Source organism: Balaenoptera musculus, chromosome 15 (genome assembly GCF_009873245.2).
Source record: "Balaenoptera musculus isolate JJ_BM4_2016_0621 chromosome 15, mBalMus1.pri.v3, whole genome shotgun sequence".
NCBI lineage: Eukaryota > Metazoa > Chordata > Mammalia > Artiodactyla > Balaenopteridae > Balaenoptera > Balaenoptera musculus.
This window is the reverse complement of record NC_045799.1, coordinates 65,873,054-65,897,161: the sequence shown is the minus strand read 5'-3', so window position 1 is coordinate 65,897,161 and position 24,108 is coordinate 65,873,054. Positions and strand designations below refer to the sequence as shown.

Sequence of the window (24,108 nt, the reverse complement as noted above, 5' to 3'; positions counted from 1 at the left end):
TCCAGTCTTTTATCCCTTCCCATTTTTATGGTATATCCAAAAACAGATTAAGCTTTGCAGCCAAACAGACCTAGGTCCAAATCTCACTTTTTAACCCTAAGCATGTTGTGACCCTAAGCATATTATTCCATGACCTTCAGTTCCTCACCTCTAACATAAAGGTAATGCTCTCTTCCTTATAAAGTCATTATTTTGATTAGATGAGATAATATGTATAAAACTCCTAAAATCTTACATGACACAAAACTGGGCATTTAATCAATGTTCATTGGAGTTTATTTAGTGCCTTCTATGTGCCAGGACTGAGCAATATGCTATTTTAGAAAATCAATCCCTACCCTGGAGGAAATATGGGAAAAAGTTAAATGTCTGTTTGTTAATGCCAATCTGTCAATAAAGCAGGAGAGCCCAGAACCCAGGAAAAACTCTTCCATTATGGTGAGAATGTCCACTGGCTGAGCCCTGCCTAGAGTGAGGATGTAACAACTGGGCACGGACTCTCCCATGGAGGGATAATCATCTGCTACCTCCTGTGAGAGCAAAGGATCCCATAGACTTACAATCTGTGGCCATGGCTTCTTTCCCCAGATGACCTCAACATGCCAGCCAAAGAGGTGTATGGGGCCCAGCCCCCCATTGAGCTCCTGAGGCAATGGATTGACCACGGTTACTGGTTTGACAAGAAAGACACAAACAAGCTGGACATCGTTGATGTGCTGCTTGTGACAGCCATGGGCCCCCCTGGTGGAGGAAGAAATGACATTACTGGTATGTGAAGGAGAGAGTTCATTACTCTTCACCCACCCCCTGCAGAGCCAGACCACCTTCATGAATGGAGGGTTGGTGCAGGGCACTCGTCCTGATGGAAGGTGGAGAAAGGTGTGTTTAGGCTGTAGCCAGAGACACTTGAGTTAGCTTCAAGGAGTGACATTTGAATATTTCATGTTGGTAGTTGTATGAAATAGGATGGGAAGATGAAAAGAGGATTTGAGGAGTGTTTGGCTAGGGCTTAGAGGAACAGAGAGTCCCATGAAGAGGGGAGTTCAGTGTGGACAGAATGTGTTCCAGGAGGGAGGCTAGATCAGAGGTTCTCAACTAAGGGTGCGTGACAGATTCACCTGTTGTGTTTCTTATAATTCTTTGGATTGCCAGAGATAGAACACCTAATCCAAGTGGCCTAAGCAAAATCATAATGATAATAAACAAACAAGTAAATAAGATTTTTTCCCCTGTCATCTAACACTTCAGGAATATATTTTGCTTCAGGTGCAACTTGATCCATCTAGGTCTACAGATTTTCATACTTTTATTCTGAGATACATCCTTGGTTAAGAATCTTAATGCCATTTCCAGACTTAAGATTCTGTGACCTTGCTCTCCCCTGTGGCATTTGTCTTTCTCATTTGTAAAATAAGGAAGATAAGCAGGGTGATTTTACTTGGGTACACAAACCCATCACCTTCCACTTCAAGTATAGAATCCAGGGGTACCTTTGCCTTGGGTTTGAATATAACAGGATCTCAGGCACTTAGCGTCTATAAATTCAACACTTCTCTCACTAGTGAGAGGGAGAGGAACTTGGTATATTACTTTTCTCTAAGACCTAGTCATTCAATAGGAGAAAATATTTGCAAACCATCTCTCTGATAAGGAGTTAATATACAAACTATGTAAGGAATTCATACAACTCAATAGCAAAACAACAAACAGTCTGATTTGAAAATGGATAGAGAATTCGAATAGACATTTTTCTAAAGAAGACATACAAATGGCTAACAGGCACATGAAAAGATGTTCAATATTGCTAATTATTAGAGAAATGAAAATCAGAATCACAGTGAGATATCACCTCACACCTGATAGAATGGCTATTAACAAAAAGTCAAGAGATAAGAAGTGCCCTTGTACACTGTTGGTGGGAATGTAAATTGGTGCAGCCACTATGAAAAACAGTAGGAGGTTCCTCAAAAAATTAAAAATAGCACTACCATATGATCCAGCAATGCCACTTCTGGGTATATCTGAAGGAAATGAAATCACTATCTTGAAGAAATATCTGCACTCCCATGTTCATTGCAACATTATTCGCAATAGTCAAGTCATGGAGACAACCAAAGGGTCCATCGATGGATGAATGGGTAAAGAAGATGTATACACACACACACACAATGGGATATTATTCAGCCATAAAAAAGAATGAAATCCTACCCTTTGTGACAACATGGATGGACCTTGAGAACATTATGCTAAGTGAAATAAGTCAGACAGAGAAAAACAAATGCTATATAATATCACTTACATGTGGAATCTAAAAAAGCCAAACTCATAGAAACAGGAGTAGAATGGTGGTTGCCAGGAGTTAGGGGATGGGGGAAATGGGGAGATGTTGGTCAAAGGGTACAAATTTCTAGTTATAAGTTGAATAAGTTTTGGGAATCTAATGTATAGCATGGTGACTCTAGTTAACAACAACAGCAACAATGGAATTGTTACTTAACCTTATTGTGGCAATCATTTTGCAATATCTATATGCATCAAATCATCATGTTGTAAACCTTCAGCTTATATATGTTATATGTCAATTATATCTCAATAAAACTGGCAGGGGGTGGAAATCTATTCAAAAGGGAATATCTGTTTTTCCAGTACATATCATGGAAAGAGTAATTACTAACATTTGTGCAGCAATTGACAGTTTTCAGGCTATGTCACATAATATGATATTTGAAAAGATCCTATAATAAAGACCAGTGCCCAAAGTCTGCCAGGAACACATCTGTAGTCAAGTGAAATTGGGTTTATTAATTTGCTGCAGAAAGGGTGTCTGCACAGCATGGAGAACCATGAGAGTAGGAGTGCCTGGTGAAAGAGAGTTAAATGGGCTTGTGCTGGGTGATGTGAGGAAAGGCTTAAGGAACCAGGGACTCTGTTTGGGATTGGGTAATCTCAGGAAGTGGGGACAATTTGATGAGTGGGTATCTTAATTTTTTCTCTGCTTGGTAAAGAAGTAGAGTCACTCATACTAGCTAGGGGGGTAGTTTTCATGGTTTCAGAGCAAACTTGTTTCTATCTTGTTCCATCATAGCTAGGGAGTGACCTCATCTGATGTTGATATTTAATGAAATTGTGTTCAGTGGAGAACTAACAGCCTAGCTGATACTTGCCAGACCAGCTGCCAGCTTTCAGGGCTGAGATGGGAAACCTGAAGCTCAAGGCAATATAGTATGGTGGTTGAGAGTATGGCTTGGCAGAAGACTGATCTGGGTTTAGGTAACATTAACAAACATAAGTACTATTAGTATCCTTATCATCAAAATAGTAAGTGAATTTCTCAAGTTCACACAACTGTAGATGGTTCCAGATCAATGTGTAAAATATTATTTCTGGCATTTTTTTTAAAAAAGGAAAATACATATGTCAGTACGTAAGTATTATATATATATATATATATTCCACTATACTTATGTATTGACATATGTAGGTTTTTCTTTTTTTAAAAAAAATGCCATATATATATATTGAAAAGAGTTTTGGGAAAAATGGCAGCAACTGTGCCAGAATCATCATTTTTGGCTCTTCCCAAATTCCCATAAACAGAGCAACTAGGTAGCAAAACCAAAAACCTATAAACAACATTTACAACAAAACTAGTTGGTAGAGTATTCCCCACATATTCTAAAGTATAATTGGTGGGAACAAACCACTGGCAGCTACAAGACCCACATGTTATCTGCATCTGTGCAGGAGAAAGCAGAGGGAAGTATTGAGACATCTAACAGACCTGAGAATGGTTGAACCCAAAAGTAGCAAACAGGTATTCACTGATAAGCATGGCAGCCAATTTGAGAACAGGAGCTGGAGTTGGCAGGACTTTTACCTTCTCAAATAACAAGTAAGCACAATGAACCTGCAGTGAGCTCTGAGGGACTAGAGCATTATAGCCAGTTGTGATTTCTTGAAACTAACCACCCAGGTCTCCCATACAAGGCGAGACCCTACACTGAAGAGAAACTGGAGTTGAATCAGAATTGAGCAAGTTAAGATTACTAGAAACAAAAGAAAGAGAAGGTCAAAATGAGAGTGAGAGAGAGGAACAGAGGCAGGAAAGTTCAGAAAGCAAGTCACTATATTTTTGAACACTTAAGAAATCAACAGAAAAGGAAACTTTGTGGAGTTAGAAAAGCCATCTGAGTGAAGCCTTCTCTAATTGCATATATAAAAATGAGCAAAGAAAAGTATTGAGGTCATGTTTCATAAAAATTAATGTAGGAAGGAAGAGAATAGAGAAAAACAACCCTACTTCAAAAGCACAACAGAAAGACATACTTTAAAAACTTTAATCTATTACTTCAAAATAATCTGAAAGACATTGATGAGATAATACAAGACAGGAAAGAATGACATAAATCAGAATTAGAAAAACTTAGAAATGAATGATGGAACTCAAGAATTAGGGAAAAAAAGTTACCTTAGAAATGAAGCCAAAACTAAAAGGAGCAAAAATAGAATAAATACAATCAGTAATGCCTTAAGAAATAAAAAATTAGAAGGAATTTTTCAATCAGGAAAAATATAAAGACATACTACAACATGGATGAACCTTAAAGACATTATTTTAGTGAAATAAGCCAGTTACAAAAGGACAAATATTGTATGATTCCACTTATATGAGGTACTCAGGTTCACAGAGACAAAAAGTAGAATGGTTGTTACCAGAGGCTAGGGAGAGGGAAATGGGAAGTTAGTGCTTAATGAGTTTCAGTTGCAGAAGATGAAAAGATTCTGGAGATAGGTGGTGGTGATGTTCACACAACAATGTGAATGTGCTTGATGCCACTAAACCGTACACTTAAAAAATGGCTAAAATGGTAAATTTTATGTTATGTATATTTTATCACAATAAAATTTTTTTCAAGAAATGAAGAAAGGAACTAAAAGATTTGAGAGAAAGTAACAAATACTAAAGTTAGGTAGAGAAAATCCAACACACAACTAACAGGAGTGTCTAAAGAAGAAAACGGAAGTTTCTTCAAAGAAGAAAACAGAACTAATAATAAAAGCTATAATCCAATAAAATGCTCCCCCCAAAAAAGTATTTTTGAAAATTACATGTTGAAAAAGTACATTGTGTACCTAAGAATACAGACTCAAAAATGATCATTACCAAAACTAGTAAAATCACTGGACTTTAAAGAAAAAGAAAATTAGATCATCTTAAGAATTTTCAACTGCAATCTTTTTTTTTTTTTTAATTTATTTTTATTATTTATTTATTTTTGGCTGTGTTGGGTCTTCATTTCTATGCGAGGGCTTTCTCCAGTTGCGGCAAGTGGGGGCCACTCTTCATCGCGGTGCACGGGCCTCTCACTGTCATGGCCTCTCTTGTTGCGGGGCACAGGCTCCAGGGGCACAGGCTCAGTAGTTGTGGCTCACGGGCCTAGTTGCTCCGCGGCATGTGGGATCTTCCCAGACCAGGGCTCGAACCCGTATCCCCTGCATTGGCAGGCAGACTCTCAACCACTGTGCCACCAGGGAAGCCCTCAACTGCAATCTTTATGCCAGAGAAAACGGAATAACATATTTATGATACTTGAGGGAATACAATGAGAGTCAAGGCTTTTATTGCCAGCAAAGCTGACCTTCAAGTATAAAGTAAAAACTATTATCAACATGCAAGAACTCAGAGACTTATTTCCCTAAGCCCTTTCTCAGAAATCTATTAGAAAATGAGTTTCACATGATCAAAATAGCTATAAAGAGATCAATATAACAACTGGTAGTGAGCATTACTTAATGTGGTTATTTGTTGAACTAAGACTACATGGGAGAGATTATAACATATAAAGCCTATATGATTTGATGATGTAGATATTGAACAGTTGAAAATGGAGTGGGATGAGGATAGCACATACAAGAAGTTTTAAACTCTTCAGTTATTGTAATTGGTGGCGGTCGTATATTCTTATTCTGAGTGTGTTGTATGTATAAAGTGGGATTATATGAATGAGTAACTATAGCATTTTCTATTTCTACTGTCCCTTGTGTCCTTGAGAACCAGGACTCAGTGTGGAGAAAAGGAAGTCAAGATGTAATATAGAAGAAGTTAAGAAAAAGCTCTGGAGTCCTAAATTTGAAATATCAGTACTGACTCATGTTCCAGGTCTAAAAAGTAATAACCAACTCATTAACAATAAGAATTTGTAGCACCCAGACTGTGGTCTTGAAATCCAGTTTCCTACTAAAATAAACTAGGCTTCTTGGAGAAATGGCTTATTACATGTCTGGGGCAGGAAATATACAAGATATGCCTGTAACGTCTTCATATATGCCTGTAACGTTTTCATATATCCAATCATGAGAAAGCTTTCAAAGACTACAGAGTCATGTCAAAAGCATTCAGTTAACAACATAAGGAGGCTCTAACTGGCAAATATGGGGAAATTTGAGCTTCAACAATGATAGTAATTTAAATGGATTGAAATTTATCAAAAGATATTTAAATCTATGAATCAGTAATAACAATCATAGCTGGTCATCTTCAGAGGATGATAAAAAACCAGTTCATTATCTTGAAAACTGATAAATAAATGGAAAGAAGCAAGCATTTATTTTGACTTTCTTATATGAAGTATACCACTGTATAAGCAAATAGTAGATGAAGGGAAGTGTCCCTTTCTAAAAATATTCCTAATATTTTAATAAACTATATAGTAAATGAAAGAGAAATGATAGAATCAGAATATCACCATTTTGCAAACTTCAGTGAATTAATGGATCTAGCCATTGAGAATCAGTAGCTACCAACATTGCAGAGGGAGAGACAACATCATGTGCCCTCTGATGAAGGACTACACCACCACCTATGGTCTGGCCAAAGAGATGGAACCTGAATCTGATTAAGTCTCTGGATACAGCTGCAAATTGGTAGGAAATACGAAGGGCAGAGGAACCAAATAAACTACACCATGAATATGCAATCAACAAAATCCTGACTGTGGAAACTTCTACAGATCAAACAGTCCAGCTATTCAGTAGACAGAAGATAAAAGAAAGGGTTGGAGGGGGGAACCTATAGATTAAAAGAGACTTAAAAGACATATCAATTTTTTTAAATTAGTGGGATTAAACTCTGGTATCTAGAAATGAACACGTGGTTAATAAAGATGCAAGATAGCAATTACTTTAAAAGTCAGGATAGTGGCAACCTTTGGAGGGAGAAATGGAGAGGTCTGTGATTGGGATGGGATATATGGAGGGGCTTCTACGGAGGGCTGGCAAAGTTGTATTTCCTGACATGGATGGTAGATATAAGGATGTTAACTTTATAGTGATTCACTAAACTATACATTTGTGTGGTTTTCTATATCTGTGCTTTACTTTATATAGAAAAATACTTTTAAAAAAAGATATGCAGGCAAATCTATAGAGACAAAAAATAGATTGTTAGTTGCCAAGGGCTGCAGGGAAATGGGGAGTGACTGCTAGTGGGTAAAGGATTTCTTTTTGGGGTGATGTAAATGTTCTGCTATTGACTGTGGTAATGGTTGCACAACTAAAATACTAAAAAATCATTGAATTGTGTACTTTAAATGGATGAATTGTATAGTATGTGAATTACATCTCAATAAAGCTGATACATAGTATAACTATAAATATATGGATATCTAACATTGAGTACATAGATACAGATATAGAGATGTAAGAATGTCAGACTAACAGTGGGGAGGGGAGAGAGAATGGATTTCGTGTGTGGGAGGTAACGGATACTTTCTATAAAAGTATTTCTGAATTGTTTGATTATTTTACAATGATCATATATTGCCTTCACCTTTTAACAACCTTGAGCACTGGACTAGCTCTATTACCAGAACTTCTGCAGTCATGGAGACACTCTGTATCTGTGCTGTGCAATACAACAGCCACTAGTCACATGTTATTCTTGAGAAGTTGAAATGTGGCTAGTGGGACTGAGGAAATAAATTTTAATGTTATTTAATTTTCATAAGGCTGCCATATTGGACAGCACAGCTCTAGAACATTAAGGCAGAGGGAAAACTCTTCTATATCTCAGGATCTCTAGGCCCAGGAGGTAAGTGTGAGAATATATGCACACTCACACCTGTGCATGTTTTCCAGGACGATTCACTCGCCATCTGAATATCATTTCCATCAGTGCCTTTGAGGATGACATTTTAACCAAGATTTTCAGTTCAATCGCTGACTGGCACTTTGGAAAAGGGTTTGATGTGATGTTCTTAAGGTAAGAGGTTCCTGTGTTATTGGCCTGGGGTCCTCAGTTCTGGCCCCTCTTTAACTGGTCTGCCTTCTCCTTCCTCCCAAGGTATGGAAAGATGCTGGTACAAGCTACGATGACAATTTATAAAGCTGCAGTGGAGAATTTCTTGCCAACTCCCTCCAAGTCACACTATGTCTTTAACCTGCGGGACTTCTCACGGGTGATCCAAGGGGTATTGCTCTGCCCTCACACCCACCTGCAGGTCAGCTGCTATCATTTCTGTTATCAAGTTCATTCAGTGATATCCTTGGCTGCATGGAATATACAATGATAAGAGTAATATCTAGCTTCTATCAAGCATTTAATCTATGCTAAGCATTGTGCTAAGTATTTTGTAAGCATTATCTCATTAAAGCCCCATATCGACCCCAGGATTTAGAAACTATTTGAGAACTACCACCTCAGTCACCACCTGCCATTTATTCAAATAATTAACTGGATTTTCAGGATGTAGAAAAATTTATCCGGCTTTGGATCCATGAGGTTTACCGGGTCTTCTATGACCGTCTGATTGATCATGAGGACAGACAGGTCTTTTTCAACACGGTGAGGGAAACCACCTCCAATTGCTTCAAGCAGTCTGTGGAAAAGGTAAGCCAGACCCTGTGATCATTTGGCCTCAGAAATTGCCCCAAATATTTGATCATGCTAGTCTCAGATTTCAGATTGTCTTCCTACTAGAGACTTACAGCTCCACTTTCTGAATCTCAAGAAACAGTGTATTGAGCCAACTAGTCACTCGATTTGGTGATATAATAGTTGGCCCAATTTCACTTCACTTCCCTGGTAACATATAAGTTTGGATACATTCAAACTTATGGTTTATGATATGATGTTATTGTTTATGACTAATGTAAAATGCATTTTCAAGGTCAGTTAATTTGTGAGTTGAGAAATAAATACACCATGAATTTTCATGGTTTGATTGATGCCCTGGTAAAGCCCGAGTGAAAGATTGTCATGGTTTCCCATTTGTAAATATTTTCTCTTTTCTATTTTGATATAAGAAAAGTTTTAAGCCTGTGTATTTGCATCATCTAGTTCTACCTCTATTCTTAAGAAGCTACGATTTCTCCATAGAAAAAATTGCAAGTGTTTCATGTTGCATCCAGAGGCCAAGTGCAGAAGCACTGCCAGTTTCTAATATCAGGAAGAAGAGGCATCTAAAACATTTCTACTCTAGGTACAGAGTGGGGACCAGGGAAATGCCTGCACTTCTATTTGGTGAAGGAGCAAGTACATTAAAAATGATGCCATCTTTCGACTACCTCCTCTTAGGGTCTTACAATCTGACCACCAATGTTTTAATCACTTAGCAAACAGATTGACCCTTGCTTTCACACTCTTTTCTCAAATGTCCTTTCATCATAGTCTTTACAACCACGAGATCCACATATTTTGTTTAAAGAAAAAAAAAAAAAACTGTTGATGAACCATGACTTTGGAGAATGCTCAGAGGAAACAAATACATCCCCTACTCCCTCCCTCTACACCTCCCAGTACCATGGTGGCTGGGGCTACTGGCTGAATGCCTAACTGAGACTTACCTTTCCCACAGGTCCTCATCCACCTGTCACCCACTGGAAAGATAGTTGATGATAATATCCGTAGCCTCTTCTTTGGAGATTTCTTCAAGCCAGAAAGTGACCAAAAAATCTATGATGAGATCACTGACTTAAAACAGCTCACAGTGGTCATGGAGTATTACCTGGAAGAGTTCAACAACATCAGCAAGGCCCCCATGTCCTTGGTCATGTTCAGGTTCACCATTGAGCACATCTCCAGGATATGCAGGGTCCTGAAGCAGGACAAAGGCCACTTGCTCCTGGTGGGCATTGGGGGCAGTGGGCGGCAAAGTGCCAGCAAACTGTCCACATTCATGAACTCATATGAGCTGTACCAGATCGAGATCACTAAGAGCTACTCAGGCAATGACTGGCGAGAGGACCTGAAGAAGGTCATGCTACAGGTCGGTGTGGCCTCCAAGAGTACTGTGTTCCTCCTCACCGATAACCAGATCAAGGACGAGTCATTCATTGAGGACATCAACATGCTTCTGAACACGGGAGACGTGCCCAACATCTTCCCCGCTGACGAGAAGGCTGACCTTGTGGAGAAGATGCAAATGGCAGCAAGGACAGAAAGCGAGAAGATCGAAGCCACTCCTCTTTCTATGTATAACTTCTTTATTGACAGAGTGAAAAACAACCTTCACATTGTCCTTGGTAAGAAGAAGCAAATTCAGTTTGCCCTTTTCCTCTGGGTATTTCAGGATCTCCTGTGCCGTAAGCCCGTTCCTCTTACAGTGGTGTCAGGAATGATCCAGCCAAGGCACTCACTCGCCCACGGGTCAGTGCCTAGAATTCCTGTGGAAACTTCGATTCTCCTGAACAACTGTTTTAAACCTGTTCCACTCTCCTCAGTTCTCTGAATTCTCCTCTGAACCCTCTCCTTCCTTTTAGTACATTACCCGGCAACCTCACAGAACAGCACCTGGAGTTCTTCTCTCTATGAACGATATCTCCAATCTATCCAGAAACTTAGGGATCGTGTTTAATACTTCTCTCTTGTTACCATGTCCTGTCAATTTTTGCCTTCTCTCTCGTATATCTACCCATTTATCTCTGTCTCTGCCACCTTCATATTAGCTAAGCCTCTATCGTCTCACTCAGACCTCACCTCTACAGCCTTCTAACTGTTCTATGTCCACTCTCTCCATTCCAGACCTTTATGTTCCACTGAGTCAGGATGGGGATTTTTTTTTCATGTATTGCAAATGTGATCATTATATATTTACACACATACACAAATTAAAACACCTAAATTGCTTTCTATTCAGATAAAGACCAAAATTCCTAACCTATAGTCTTATAAGGCCACCTGCCAGACTGTCCCCTGCATCCTCTCCACTCTCATCTCCAACCAAGTTTCCCCTTCTCTCTTTTTCAACCACGCTGACCTCCTCACACTTTAACCTGTGCATTATGCTTCCTCCCACCACACTGGGTCTAAATAAACAGTGAACGGAATTTGGGGCATAGAATCCGACCTTTGTGGTTGGATGGGGATGAGGTCAGAAACAAGCTGATGGCCCCACAGCTCCCTTATGTCTGTGAGTCAGAACAAACAGAGCACGTGGGTCAAAGGGCTCAAACCACTCTGGCTATGTGACCTTAAGGATCTGGAAGGGACAGTGTGGATACTGGAGACGAGCCAGAAGGTATTGTAATAAACTGAATTCCCATCACAAAGTTTCCTGAAAATATCCCATGATTCCCCTGTGCTTCCCAGGCACTCATCCTGACTGTTCCCAATCACACCCTGGAGTGCCAATAGGAAACATGACTGCTCCCTTACCCCACCAGAATCCTTGGAAAGACCTGCCTGTCCCTTTCAGCCTCGTTGACTTGGAGAAAGAGAACTAACAAAGTCTACTTTTCATTAGCCATGAGTCCGATTGGGGACACCTTCCGGAACCGCCTGCGGATGTTCCCTTCCCTGATCAATTGCTGCACAATTGACTGGTTCCAGTCTTGGCCCACAGATGCCCTGGAATTGGTAGCCAACACATTTCTAGAAGATGTGGAGCTCGATGACAATATTCGGATAGAGTAAGTGTTAGCTGCATTTTAGTACAGCAGCCAAATATTTCAAATGAAAATCTAGATATTGGCTCTATTCTTGTTGCTGTTTCAAAACTTATCATTTTATGTATAGAAAATGTCTTATACTTTTAAATCACATTTAGATATTTAATAAAACACCTTTGCTGAAAAAGAATAACATTTCATTGTTCAGAATTGTCCTAGAGATGCACTGTTGTCATAGCTATGAGAACCTGGATATAATACTATAGCTATTTCAATAGTCTTAGAGCATGCATTCTCAAGAGGGGTGATATTGCTGCCAAGGGGATGAAAACTGGTTCTTTTTTTTTTTTTTTTTAATTAATGATACTAATATGTTATTATTTCTGCTTTTAATTTTATTTATTTATTTGTTTATTTATTTATGGCTGTGTTGGGTCTTCGTTTCTGTGCGAGGGCTTTCTCTAGTTGTGGCAAGCGGGGGCCACTCTTCATCGCGGTGCGCGGGCCTCTCACTATCGCGGCCTCTCTTGTTGCGGGGCACAGGCTCCAGACGCGCAGGCTCAGTAATTGTGGCTCACGGGTCCAGTCGCTCCGCGGCATGTGGGATCTTCCCAGACCAGGGCTCGAACCCGTGTCCCCTGCATTGGCAGGCAGATTCTCAACCACTGCGCCACCAGGGAAGCCCGAAAACTGGTTCTTGTGAGGGTTTTTTTTTTTTTTTTTTTTTTTTTTTTTTTTTTTTTTTTAATTTATTTATTTATTATTTATTTTTGGCTGTGTTGGGTCTTCATTTCCGCGCGAGGGCCCCCTCCAGCTGCGGCAAGCGGGGGCCACCCTTCATCGCGGTGCGCGGGCCTCTCACCATCGCGGCCTCTCTTGCTGCGGAGCACAGGCTCCAGACGCGCAGGCCCAGCAGCTGTGGCTCACGGGCCCAGTCGCTCCGCGGCATGCGGGATCCTCCCAGACCAGGGCTCGAACCCGTGTCCCCCGCATTAGCAGGCAGATTCTCAACCACTGCACCACCAGGGAAGCCCTCTTGTGAGGGTTTTTTGTTATGAAAATAACTTACTCTTTTTTTGTATAAAGCACAGATATACAAACAAACAAACAAAAGCACTGAATTTTGGCTACAGTAAGAGAAGGGTTAAGACTGTTGACCACTCTAGGTGTCCCATGAAGGCAGGGGTCATATCACCTTCTTGTATACTTCTGTAGGCTTAGTGCCTAGCAAGTGCCTGGTACATAGTAGGTTCAATTACTGCTTATTAAATGAATGAATAGAAAGTGAAGAAATAGGTAGCGGTCAGAATATTCATGGCTTTTAAGAACTTTGAACTTTGTTCTCTAGGCCAGAAGACCCTTAACCTGGGTCCATAGGCTCATGAACAGAATTCAGAGGGACGGTGAATGTGAGTGGGGAAAAAGTACATCTTCATTTTCACTGACATCTACCTGATACTTTGCATTTCTTTCGATGATGAATGTAGGCAGTAAACCCCAGTAGGATTGTGTGACTTTGTTACCAGTAGGAATCACAGTTATTTTCTATCTAATAATTCTAATATCTATCTAATAATTCAGTCATTACAGATGCCCCAAATATATCATTTCCTTCAAAATGATGGTAGTTGTTAGACCTGCTGTCCAATCTTACTATTTAATGCCACAGTCGGCAAATGATGATCCATGGGCCAAGTCTAGTTCACAGCCTATTTTCGTAAATAATGTTTTATTGGGAAACAGCCATGCACACTACAGTGGCAGAGTTGAATAGTTGCTCTTGAGACCATGTGGCTCACAAGGGCTAAATTTTTTTTTTTTTTTAATTTTTGGCTGCGTCGGGTCTTAGTTGCGGCACATGGGATCTTGGTTGAGGCATGCAGGATCTTTCGTTGCAGCGCACGGGCTCTTTGTCATGGCGCACAGGCTTCTCTCTAGTTGTGGCGTGCGGGTTTTCTCTCTCTAGTTGTGGTGCGCAGGCTCCAGGGTGCGTGGGCTCTGTAGTTTTGGCAAGCGGTTCCAGAGCACATGGGCTCTGTAGTTTGCGGCACACGGGCTCTCTAGTTGAGGCGCGTGAGCTCAGTAGTTGTGGTGCGGGCTTAGTTGCCCCACGGCATGTGGGATCTTAGTTCCCTGACCAGGGATCAAACCCACGTCCCCTGCATTGGAAGGTGGATTCTTTACGACTGGACCACCAGGGAAGTCGTTCCACAAAGCCTGAAATATTTACTATCTGGTCCTTACCAGGAAAAGTCTGCTGATCCCTGATTTCATGCATAAATAAAAGCACACGTATTACTATATCATAAATTTGGTTTTTAAAATATTTTGAAAACGCTTTCAACATAATTGGTTTCCTTTGCAACCCTCTATATATTATTTTATGCATTTTAAAACATTATTCTGCAAAGTCCAGAGGCTTCACCAGACTGACAAAGGTTAAGAACTCCTGCTTAAGCCCTGGTGAGTCACAAAAGTGATTAAAGATAGAAATTACCTAATCAAAGATCATTCTAGTAAGAATATATACTTCCCCAGTCATTCTCGAGGCTCTGTTGACATGCTTCAGAGAACTTGGGATTCTAGTGGGCCATAGTGAGTGGCTTTCTCACATCCTCACATCTGTGAACCAAGGCTGTACTGGATCTCTCTGGAGCAAGTTGGGCCTGCCTAACCACCTTTGTGTCCTCGGCAGGGTCATCTCCATGTGCAAGTACTTCCAGGAGAGTGTGAAAAAGCTGTCGCTTGATTATTACAACACACTTCACAGGCACAACTACGTTACCCCCACCTCCTACCTCGAATTGATCCTAACCTTCAAGACGCTCCTGAATAGGAAGAGGCAAGAGGTGGATATGATGAGGAACCGCTACCTGACAGGCCTGCAGAAACTTGAATTTGCCGCTTCACAGGTGAGCGCTGCCAAAATAGTACAGGGACAAAGAGGTCCAAGACTAATTGGATGCAGTAAAGCACTTGTTCAGGTGCAGAAGTCAAGAGAACACCAAATAAAATAAAGACAGCCTCTGACCCTGTGCTCGCAGAACTCACCTCACTTGCTTGGCCTAAACCCAGCCCTGTCTGTCTTTAAGATTTTGATGTTTTGTTCATCATGGATCTTTTTGAACTAATTTTAACTTTTTACAACATTACAGTAAAATACTATTTATCTTGAATACTGAGTTTTTTGGAGCCCCCTTAAATTTTGTGCCCAAGGCAAGTGCCTTACTCACCTCACCCTTGCCCCAGCCCTGGATACTCTCGTGGGGAACTGGGCAGAGTAAGGCAGTGGTTAAGAGCAGGGCCTGGACTCAAATTCCAGCTTTATAACTTATCAGCTATAGAACCGTGAAGATGTTATTTCACCTCTTAGGGCCTTAGTTTCCTCTTCTATAAAAAGAAGTGATAATAACAGTCTTCACTTCATAGGGCTATTATGAAGATTAAATGAGCTGACACAAGTGTAACCCTTAGCAAAATGCCTGGCATATAAATTAGTAATTGACTTGTGCTTGAGCCACTTGACAAAACCATATTAAGATGTGGATTTTCAGCACCAGTAAAGAACTAAGGAAGGGATAATATGTATATGTATAACTGATTCACTTCGTTATAAAGCAGAAACTAACACACCATCGTAAAGCATTTATACTCCAATAAAAACGTTAAAAAAAAAACAAAAAAAGAACTCAGGCAACTGAATGGTTTGCAGTAGGTTGACCTGTCACTGAGTACAGCAGACCCACCAACATGCAGCACAGGGATGGGAAAGAACATCAGAGGTGCCTCTGTTGCTCTGCTCCTGCAGTTGCTGGGTCCAATTCAGGGTCCTTAGCTTTTAGAGAGATGTTGAAAATTGGAGTCTATCCAGACAAGGGTGAGCAAACTGTGTTGAGCAGCAAAATGACCTGAGACAGTCTAGACCAGTAAAGAGACTGTGGTGCCAGTTAACATTACTGAAGCCCTACCACGTGCCTGGTGCTGTATATGAGGAAAGTACTGTTATCACCACATTACACACAAAGAGACCAAGGACCCAGAGATGCCAGGCAACTTGCCCATGATCACACAGCTTCGTGAGTAGCTGATGCAAGTTGTGAGGCCAAAACTGAAACTTAGATCTGCATGACTGCAGAGTCTGTGTTCCTAACCAGGCCAGCATGCTATGCTTCTTCTCTCATGTGGGCTTTCTGTGGACAGTGGGTTCAAGGTCATGAAACTCTCTTCAGATAAGCATCTGAGCTGCCTTAGAAGGCAGAATCAGGACCAGTGGGGAAAAACTGCCTGGGGGTAAATTCCAGCTCCTTATCACGAAATCTAATGTGTTCAGCTGCCTGAAAAATGGCCCAGCTCCCCTGAGAGGTGGCGAGCTCCCCACCATTAGGAGTGTTCAAACAGTGGCCAGAAAACTACTTGGCAGGAATTTTCTAGAGAGCATCAGACTGTTGGGGAAAAATGGCCTTGAAAGTTCCTTCTATCCCAGCTCTCTCAGCCATGTATGATTCCTTCACAGCCTTAAAAAATGTAGGGGTTTTTTTTCCCCCTAACTTACTTTTGTTCTGTCTTTCGCTGCCCCCAACACTAGAGTGTAGGCTCAATGCAGGAGGAATATCTTTTTTTGTGTTGTATCTTTAAAAAAATTTTTTGTTTACTGTTATATGTATAGTGCCTGCCACAGAGCTTGGTAACGACAACACATAGCATGAACTCAGTAACGAAATATTGAAAGATCAAAGAGAGAAACTCCAGCCAACAAATATGTACCCAGTACCATTAAAATCATTAGTATTTTCTGCGTGTGTCATAGGTTAGAGCATCGTTTCAACTTTTGCCAGCCATGCCATTTTCGGCATTGACATAGGTGACCCTGCACCCCTCCCACCTTCCTCTCCTTGCTAGGTGGCCGTCATGCAAGTAGAACTGACTGCCCTCCAACCCCAACTCATTCAGACCTCTGAGGAGACCGCTAAGATGATGGTGAAAATTGAAGGGGAGACGCGAGAAGCCGATGCCAAGAAACTTCTGGTGCAAGCCGATGAAGAAGAAGCCAATGCTGCTGCCGCCACTGCTCAAGGAATCAAGGTATAAACTGCTGAGAGAGAAGAAAGGGAACCAGCATTTTCAGGGTTCATCTATTATCTCACTAGAGCCTAACAAAGGCTTGCAGAATGTGCATGGTCATGCCCATCTTGCAGAGGAAAAAAGTGAGGCTTGAAAGGATGCTTTCCCAGCATCACATAGCTAGTAAATGACACCTGGCTCTCTCCAGGAAGCATTATTGTTTTACAAATACTCTCCATCTCACTCAGAGTCAAGTCCTATAAGCCCCAACAAGATCTAACCTTATCTCTTATTACCTTCCCCTCACTGACTCTTCTGGCCACACCAGCCTCCTAGCTATTCCCCAAACAAACACAAGGCATGTTCCCATCCCAGGGCCCTTGCACTGGCTGTTCCCTCTGGCTATCTCCTTCACCTCAATCACGGTTTTGCTCAAATGTGGCTGGCATGTCATAGCTGTGGAGTACATATTTGTCAAATGACAGATTGTTGAATCTAGAGGACCCCATTTGAAGGTAATTCTTATACCAAAGAAGAACAGTCCTGGGAAGGGCTTCACCTATATTCAGATATTAGAAGAAAATCTGATTAATGTTCATGTTATATACTTACCGAAGCACTTTCAAGTATACGGTTCCATTATCACAATGACTTTGGACTTACTAATGATAGCCGTCAATGTCTAGACGTCAACAACACTGAGGTTCAGTGGTAAATTGACTTTGCAGAGCCGCAGAGCTAGTTGGTAGGATCAGACTCCAAGGCTCTTGGCACTTAGCTGAAGATGCTTGTCCCTGTGTCTCCACTTAGCAGTTAGAAAATTCTTCTGACCATTCTTCAAACAAGAGCTTGCTTCCAAATAAAATGGTTTGCTTACATTGGTCGATTCTTTTTAAGCTAATGGATCATTTCTTTCCCCTGTAACAAGGATAATAAATGATGTCAGGAGTACTGCAGAGTTGATTACATTTCATCCGCAAGCACTGTGCTTCACATGCCTCAAACAGCCCTGCTGCTCTGTGCACTGCTAAGCCACAGAGGTCATTTTTATTTTACTTTTTGGGGTGTTTTTTTGGGGGGGGGCCTGTGTCAGGTCCTAGTTGCGGCCCACACGCAGGATCTTCATTGTGCGGCATGTGGGCTCCAGAGTGTGCGGACTCACGCACTTCTCTCTAGTTGTGGCTGGCGAGCTCAGTAGTTGCGGCGTGCAGGCTTAGTTGCCCCACCCTGCGGCATGTGAGATCTTAGCTTCCCGACCAGGGATCGAACCTGCACCCCCTGCATTGTAAGGCGGATTCTCAACGACTGGATCACCAGAGAAGTCCCCACAGAGGTCATTTTTAATTATAATTTTTTTTATCATAGAAACAAATGGTGTCATAACACATACAAAAGAATTTTTAAGAGCTCAACTTTAACACCTTTCCAATTTTCCAAGTTTTCCTCTAGTTCCTGTCTATACACGTGGATAGTTTTGTTATTGCAATCATAGCATAATTGTGATTTGCTTTATGCTTTTTAATTTCCTTAACAGCTTATCACAAATGTTTTTCCAAAATGTCATATAATCATTTTAATGACCATTTTAAGTAGGTGCTTCACCTATCAAGTAGCCATTCCGCTATTGGGCATTGAAGTCTGTTCCTTCCTGCCTTGTTTTCAGTGTTTCCAGAGTATCAGCTGGAATCTCTCAACAGAGCTTTGGAGTTTTAAAAATGCAAATGCCCAGACCCCACCCAGACTGAATGAATCAGAATCCCTGGGTGTGGAGCCTGACCATGAGGATGCCCTAAATGCTCCTCAGTGACTCTGATGCAGAGTCAGGGTTGAGAATCACTGCTAGAGATAATGTTACAATTAGAGGCCTTTTGAGTCACTTAACAAACAAACTTGCTAGAATCCAGGCCTTACCCTTAGGAAAGAAGCAGAGCTACCGGGCCACTGGGAGGCATAATGTGAATGCGGACCACTAGTTGTCTGGCACATTATAAGAAAGGGACACAGAACTATCAATAATAGGACACCAGGGGCACCTGGGAGGGTTGAAATCTACTGAGAATCCGAAGATGTAGCTGAGCCAATACCCGTAGTCTCCTCTGCCACCAAACCCTTTCTGAAGCTGGACATGAGAAGCAGCAGGGGTCAGCTCTGGTCCTTCCCCTTGTCTTGCACTCTGGCACATATCCTAGGGCTGAAGAAGGGGCAAACTGAGTTGCCCCTGGAACTGAGCCATTCTTACCATCCAAAGCAGGATGTTCCATTTTGATACTGGGGATATCTAACGTGGCTCATCTGGGGGTGGGGGTTAATATAAGGAAGCCAAATAAAACCTTGCTATAAGTTTATAGGAAAAGCAGAAAACCTAAAGAATCCGTGATATACACACGCGTGTATATATACACATGTGCACACACCTGTATGTAAGAAGGTGGAACCTCCTTTATTTTGTTTGCTTATCACAATAAATGTGCAGGACATAGGCTTTGACACATGCTGCTTTTAACATTCTCTTGTGAAGTTTCACTTCAGTCATGGCTGTGTGATCAGTCCCTGCGCTGGGAGACTAACAGAAAATTCACTGAGTGGGGAGCCAGGGGCCCAGGGTTGGAGCTTGGCTCATTGACTAACCAGCTTTGTGACATTGGCTAACTCATTTTACCTCTCGAGTCCTCGTTTCATTGTTGTTGTTGGAGGAGGATTTGGTAATTGAACTGCTAAATGCAGTTGTATTTGCAGGGGATTGGGTCCAGCCCTCCCCACCCCCCCGGCCCCCGACCCCACAGATACCAAAATCCGCAGATGCTCAAGCCCCTGCAGTCTGCCCTCTGGATCCGTGGTTCCAAATCTACAGGTACAGAGGGCCAACTGTAATCTATAAAATTCTGAAATCTTATAATGTTAATCTTCCCTTTTTTAAAAAAAATTGAGATATAATTCACATACCATTAATATTCACCTTTTTAAATCATGCAATTCAGAGGTTTTAGTATATTCACAAAGTTGTACAACAATCACCACTATCTACTTCTAGAACATTTTCATTACCCAGAAAGAAACCTGTACCCATTGGCAGTCACTAGCCATTCCTCCCTCTCCTCAGCCCCTGGCAACCACTAACCTACCTTCTGCCTCTGTGGATTTTCCTTTTACGCACATTTCATGTGAATGGAATCATAGAGCAGGTGGCATTTTGTATCTATCTGGCTGCTTTCACTTAGCATAATGTTCTCAAGGTTTATCTGTGTTGTTGCATGAATTGTTACTTCATTTCTTTTTATGGCTGAATAATATTCCATTATATTAGCTTTGTTTTCAAACAAAGAAATAATGGACAAAACATATATGGTCTCCTTTTCCCAGAACTCACTACCCAGCTCTAATCTCTATCCCCATTCCTCCTCCTTAAAGTCTTGCCTTAAACTCCACCCTATCCCCAGCTCCACCCCTACCCCATCTCTGAGCTACAGTGCATCCCAGACCCTCACCCCATCTCTGACATTCTCCCACCCCTCATGCCTTATTCTTCCCCAAACTTGCCCTAATCCCCTGCCCATCTGTCACTCACCCCTAGGCTTCATTCTTTACTTCATCTTCTCAACCCATCCTTGATCAATGGGTATGAGGTCACTCACTGCATATACCTCTTGGGAATTCGTTAAAAACCAAAAGCTTGATTTTTTTAAGATCGCAAAACCGGTAAATTCTCAAATGTCCAAGGCATCCAAACCACAGCTCCCAAATGCATGCATGCTTCCCTGCTGCCTGTGAGAGCCACCCTCGCCATGCGAACCTCCGGGAGGGAGCAGTGTCCTGGAAGGACACTGGGGCGGGAGGCACCTCTTCTCACTTCTGCTGCTTCCCCCAGGAGCAGAGCTTGCTTCACCCCCAGTGTGCCGGGCACCAGGCACTCACCCCTTCTGTCTCTGTGCCGCCTGCAGAACGAATGTGAAGGGGATCTGGCAGAGGCGATGCCGGCCCTGGAGGCTGCACTTGCTGCACTGGACACCCTGAACCCAGCAGACATCTCACTGGTGAAGTCGATGCAGAACCCACCAGGTCCTGTCAAGCTGGTCATGGAGAGCATCTGTGTGATGAAGGGGCTGAGACCAGAGAGGAAGCCAGACTCCAGTGGCAGCGGTAACCACCCCCCAGCACCCCTCCCGACCCAGTGGCCTGCATGGGCTGTGCTCCCCTGGCAGGAAGGCTGCCCGCACCCCCGCTCATCTGGCCCCAGGCCTGCAGGCAGTATCGTGGTGTCTTGGGAGAAATAAGAAAGGCACCAGGATGCGTGTGCGCTCACTTGTGTTTCTTCATCATCCTCTCTCCTCTCAGTCAGTAAGGAAAATGCAGGCATCTTTGGGTGAAGCCAAGCTCAGTCAAGGCCCCTGCCTACAAATCATTACAAAAATGAAGGTCATGGAGACAAGAGGACTGATAGAGAGCAAGCACACAGAGTAGTGTGTGGGTGAGAGGAAGAGAAAGAAACAGAAAGAGCTAGAGAGAGAAAGATAAAGGAGAAACAGAAAAAGAGACAGACACGGAAAGAGATAACCAGAGGAAAAAACGATAAGAGAATGAGACACAGACAGAGAGAGAGAGATGGAGAGAAAGAGACAGAGACTGAGAAATAAATGGGGAGAGACCCGGACACCTAGATGCCTTCATATGCATGCACATAGACACGAAGAGACTGTGAACAGGGAGAGGGAGGTTGGGAGGGAAAGAAATCAGGAGGGAGAAAGACAAAAGGTGGGGAGGTGAATGAGGGAGGGAGAGACTCTTACAATGTCAGATACAGAGAGACAGAGAGAGAAAGATATGGGCGGGAGAGAGAAACAAACAAAAACAGGCAGAGAGACAGAAAAGCTGAAAGTGAGAAATGGAGACAGAGACCCCTAGAGATACAGAGACATACGAAAATAGAGAGTGAGTGGGAAGAAAAGAGACCAGAAAGAAGAGAGACAGAGACAGGGAGACAAAGACACACACAGAGAGAACAGGAGAGGTCTGGGTTGGGGACGGGGTGAGGAGGAACATGAGCTGCTGGTGAAGGATTAGAGGGAGAGAGACAGGGGCAAGGGAGGGAAAGACTGAAACTGATGGGCCTGAGGAAGACAAGGAAACAGAAACTTAGAAGAGGGGAGAAAGGAATAGGGGAGGGAAAGAGGAAAGCTTATATAATCAAGCCTGAGAAGCATGAATAGGTGAAAATTCATTCTTAAAATCCAAATTAGATGTAGGATCTTGCAGTAAAACCAGTGTCTTAGAATTGAACAAGGACTTTATAAACCATCTCCAGGGATATCTCCTATCTTTTGAATCCTTGTATCCTTCAAACAGTCCTGCTGTTCCTCCATTCCTTCCGATATGTTAGAAATTTCTGATCCCTCATTTGGGAGACTCTGGCTTCTGCTTCCCATTGTTTAGCATTCCCTCTTCCTTGGCTGGTTTCAGGCCAAAAACCACATGAAGAAATGCAAAGGTGATCAGGATGGACAAGCAGGGAGCAGACATTACAGGAGACTCCTCTAGGGAAGCAGCTGAGGTATAATCTGGCTGCACCCTGGGATCACCTGGCAGCTTAAAGAATGCTAAAGCCCCTGCCCCCACTCCTAGACATTCTTATTCCTTTGGTCTAGGGTGTGGCCTGAGCATTAGTATTTTTCTTAAAGCTCCCAGGTGATTCTAAGGTGCAGCCAGGATTGAGAACTGCTGAGATACGCAAAGCACGGCCAGGTCACAAAAAAATCAGTTCTCTTCTTGGATCATTGATGGTGGGCACAGGATGCATCATTCACCTTTCTTATTTTAAAATTGAAGTGAATTTTGTGTACTATTCATGTAACCCACAGAATTTAGCCAGTACATTGGGACGGAGCAAAAGAGCAATTAAATTAGTTTTGGGTACCTTGAATTTAAACAAAGCAGATCATTTCCTAGAATGCAAACAAAAACTTTTATGGGAAATATTTGTTTGGTGTCTAAGCTTGCTTTAGGAATAAGACATATTTGACCTGTTGTACCTAATATGATATCTCAAGTACAATTTTTTTTGATGAGCCTGAGCTTGGCAAGGGTTTATAATTACCTGAGTCAAAGAGTTTGACTTTTTTCTAACACGTTAACAAAAGGAGCACTGCCCTGGGATGGGATCGGGGCTCACTCATTTATTAGTCAGCATGAAGGCTGCTAAGGTGAATAAGGGCCCTGCTTTGTTTCTGGGCAGGCCAAGGACAGCCTTCTGTTTTGTTGCAAGTCTATAAGCTGCTTCCCCCACCCTCACTCTTTGTCTGGAGACAGCCTCACTCACTTACTCACTCACTAGAAGGACTGATTCATCACAAGGACGGCCTAATGCGCTCCATCCGACCCACCTCCCATATTTGAAAAAGAATATTCGAAACACATACCCATGGATCCAGTTGCCCTCTTCACCTGTGACTGGGATAAGGGGCAACATTCATTCAATACATACTGAAAACTGATAATTAGGCACTGTGCCAGATTGTAGTAAACACAGAAGGAGCATACAAATATTTTTAAATGTATACTTGATTTATTATGTTAGTTTCGAGTGTACAGCATAGTGACTCAAAATTATTTTGGATTATATGCCATTTAAAGTTATTATAAGGGGACTTCCCTGGTGGCACAGTGGTTAAGAATCCGCCTGCCAATGCAGGGGAGACAGGTTCGAGCCCTGGTCCGGGAAGATCCCACATGCCGTGGAGCAACTAAGCCTGTGCGCCACAACTACTGAGCCTGCGCTCTAGAGCCTGCGAGCCACAACTACTGAGCCCGTGTGCCACAATTACTGAAGCCCGCATGCCTGGAGCCCATGCTCTGCAACAAGAGGCCACCGCAATGAGAAGCCCACGCACCACAACGAAGAGTAGCACCCGCTCGCCACAACTAGAGAAAACCTGCGTGCAGCAACAACAACTCAGTGCAGCCAAAAATAAATAAATAAAATATAAAAATTTATTTATTTATTTATTTATGTATTTATTTTTGGCTGTGTTGGGTCTTCGTTTCTCCGCGAGGGCTCTCTCCAGTTGTGGCAAGCGGGGGCCACTCTTCATCACGGTGCGCAGGCCTCTCACTATCGCGGCCTCTTTTGCTGCGGAGCACAGGCTCCAGACGCGCAGGCTCAGTAATTGT

At 42.2% G+C, this 24,108-nt stretch overlaps 1 protein-coding gene across 1 annotated transcript in view; it reads left to right on the top strand.

Moving 5' to 3' along the window:
* The window catches only part of DNAH3 (dynein axonemal heavy chain 3), a 211,811-nt gene that overhangs the window by 152,756 nt on the left and 34,947 nt on the right, over positions 1 to 24,108 (top strand). Inside the window, 9 exon segments of the mRNA XM_036824136.1 lie at positions 589 to 768; positions 8,137 to 8,260; positions 8,342 to 8,498; positions 8,744 to 8,887; positions 9,855 to 10,521; positions 11,742 to 11,907; positions 14,582 to 14,798; positions 16,786 to 16,968; positions 20,886 to 21,084. Of these exon segments, the coding sequence (XP_036680031.1) occupies positions 589 to 768; positions 8,137 to 8,260; positions 8,342 to 8,498; positions 8,744 to 8,887; positions 9,855 to 10,521; positions 11,742 to 11,907; positions 14,582 to 14,798; positions 16,786 to 16,968; positions 20,886 to 21,084 (2,037 nt within the window).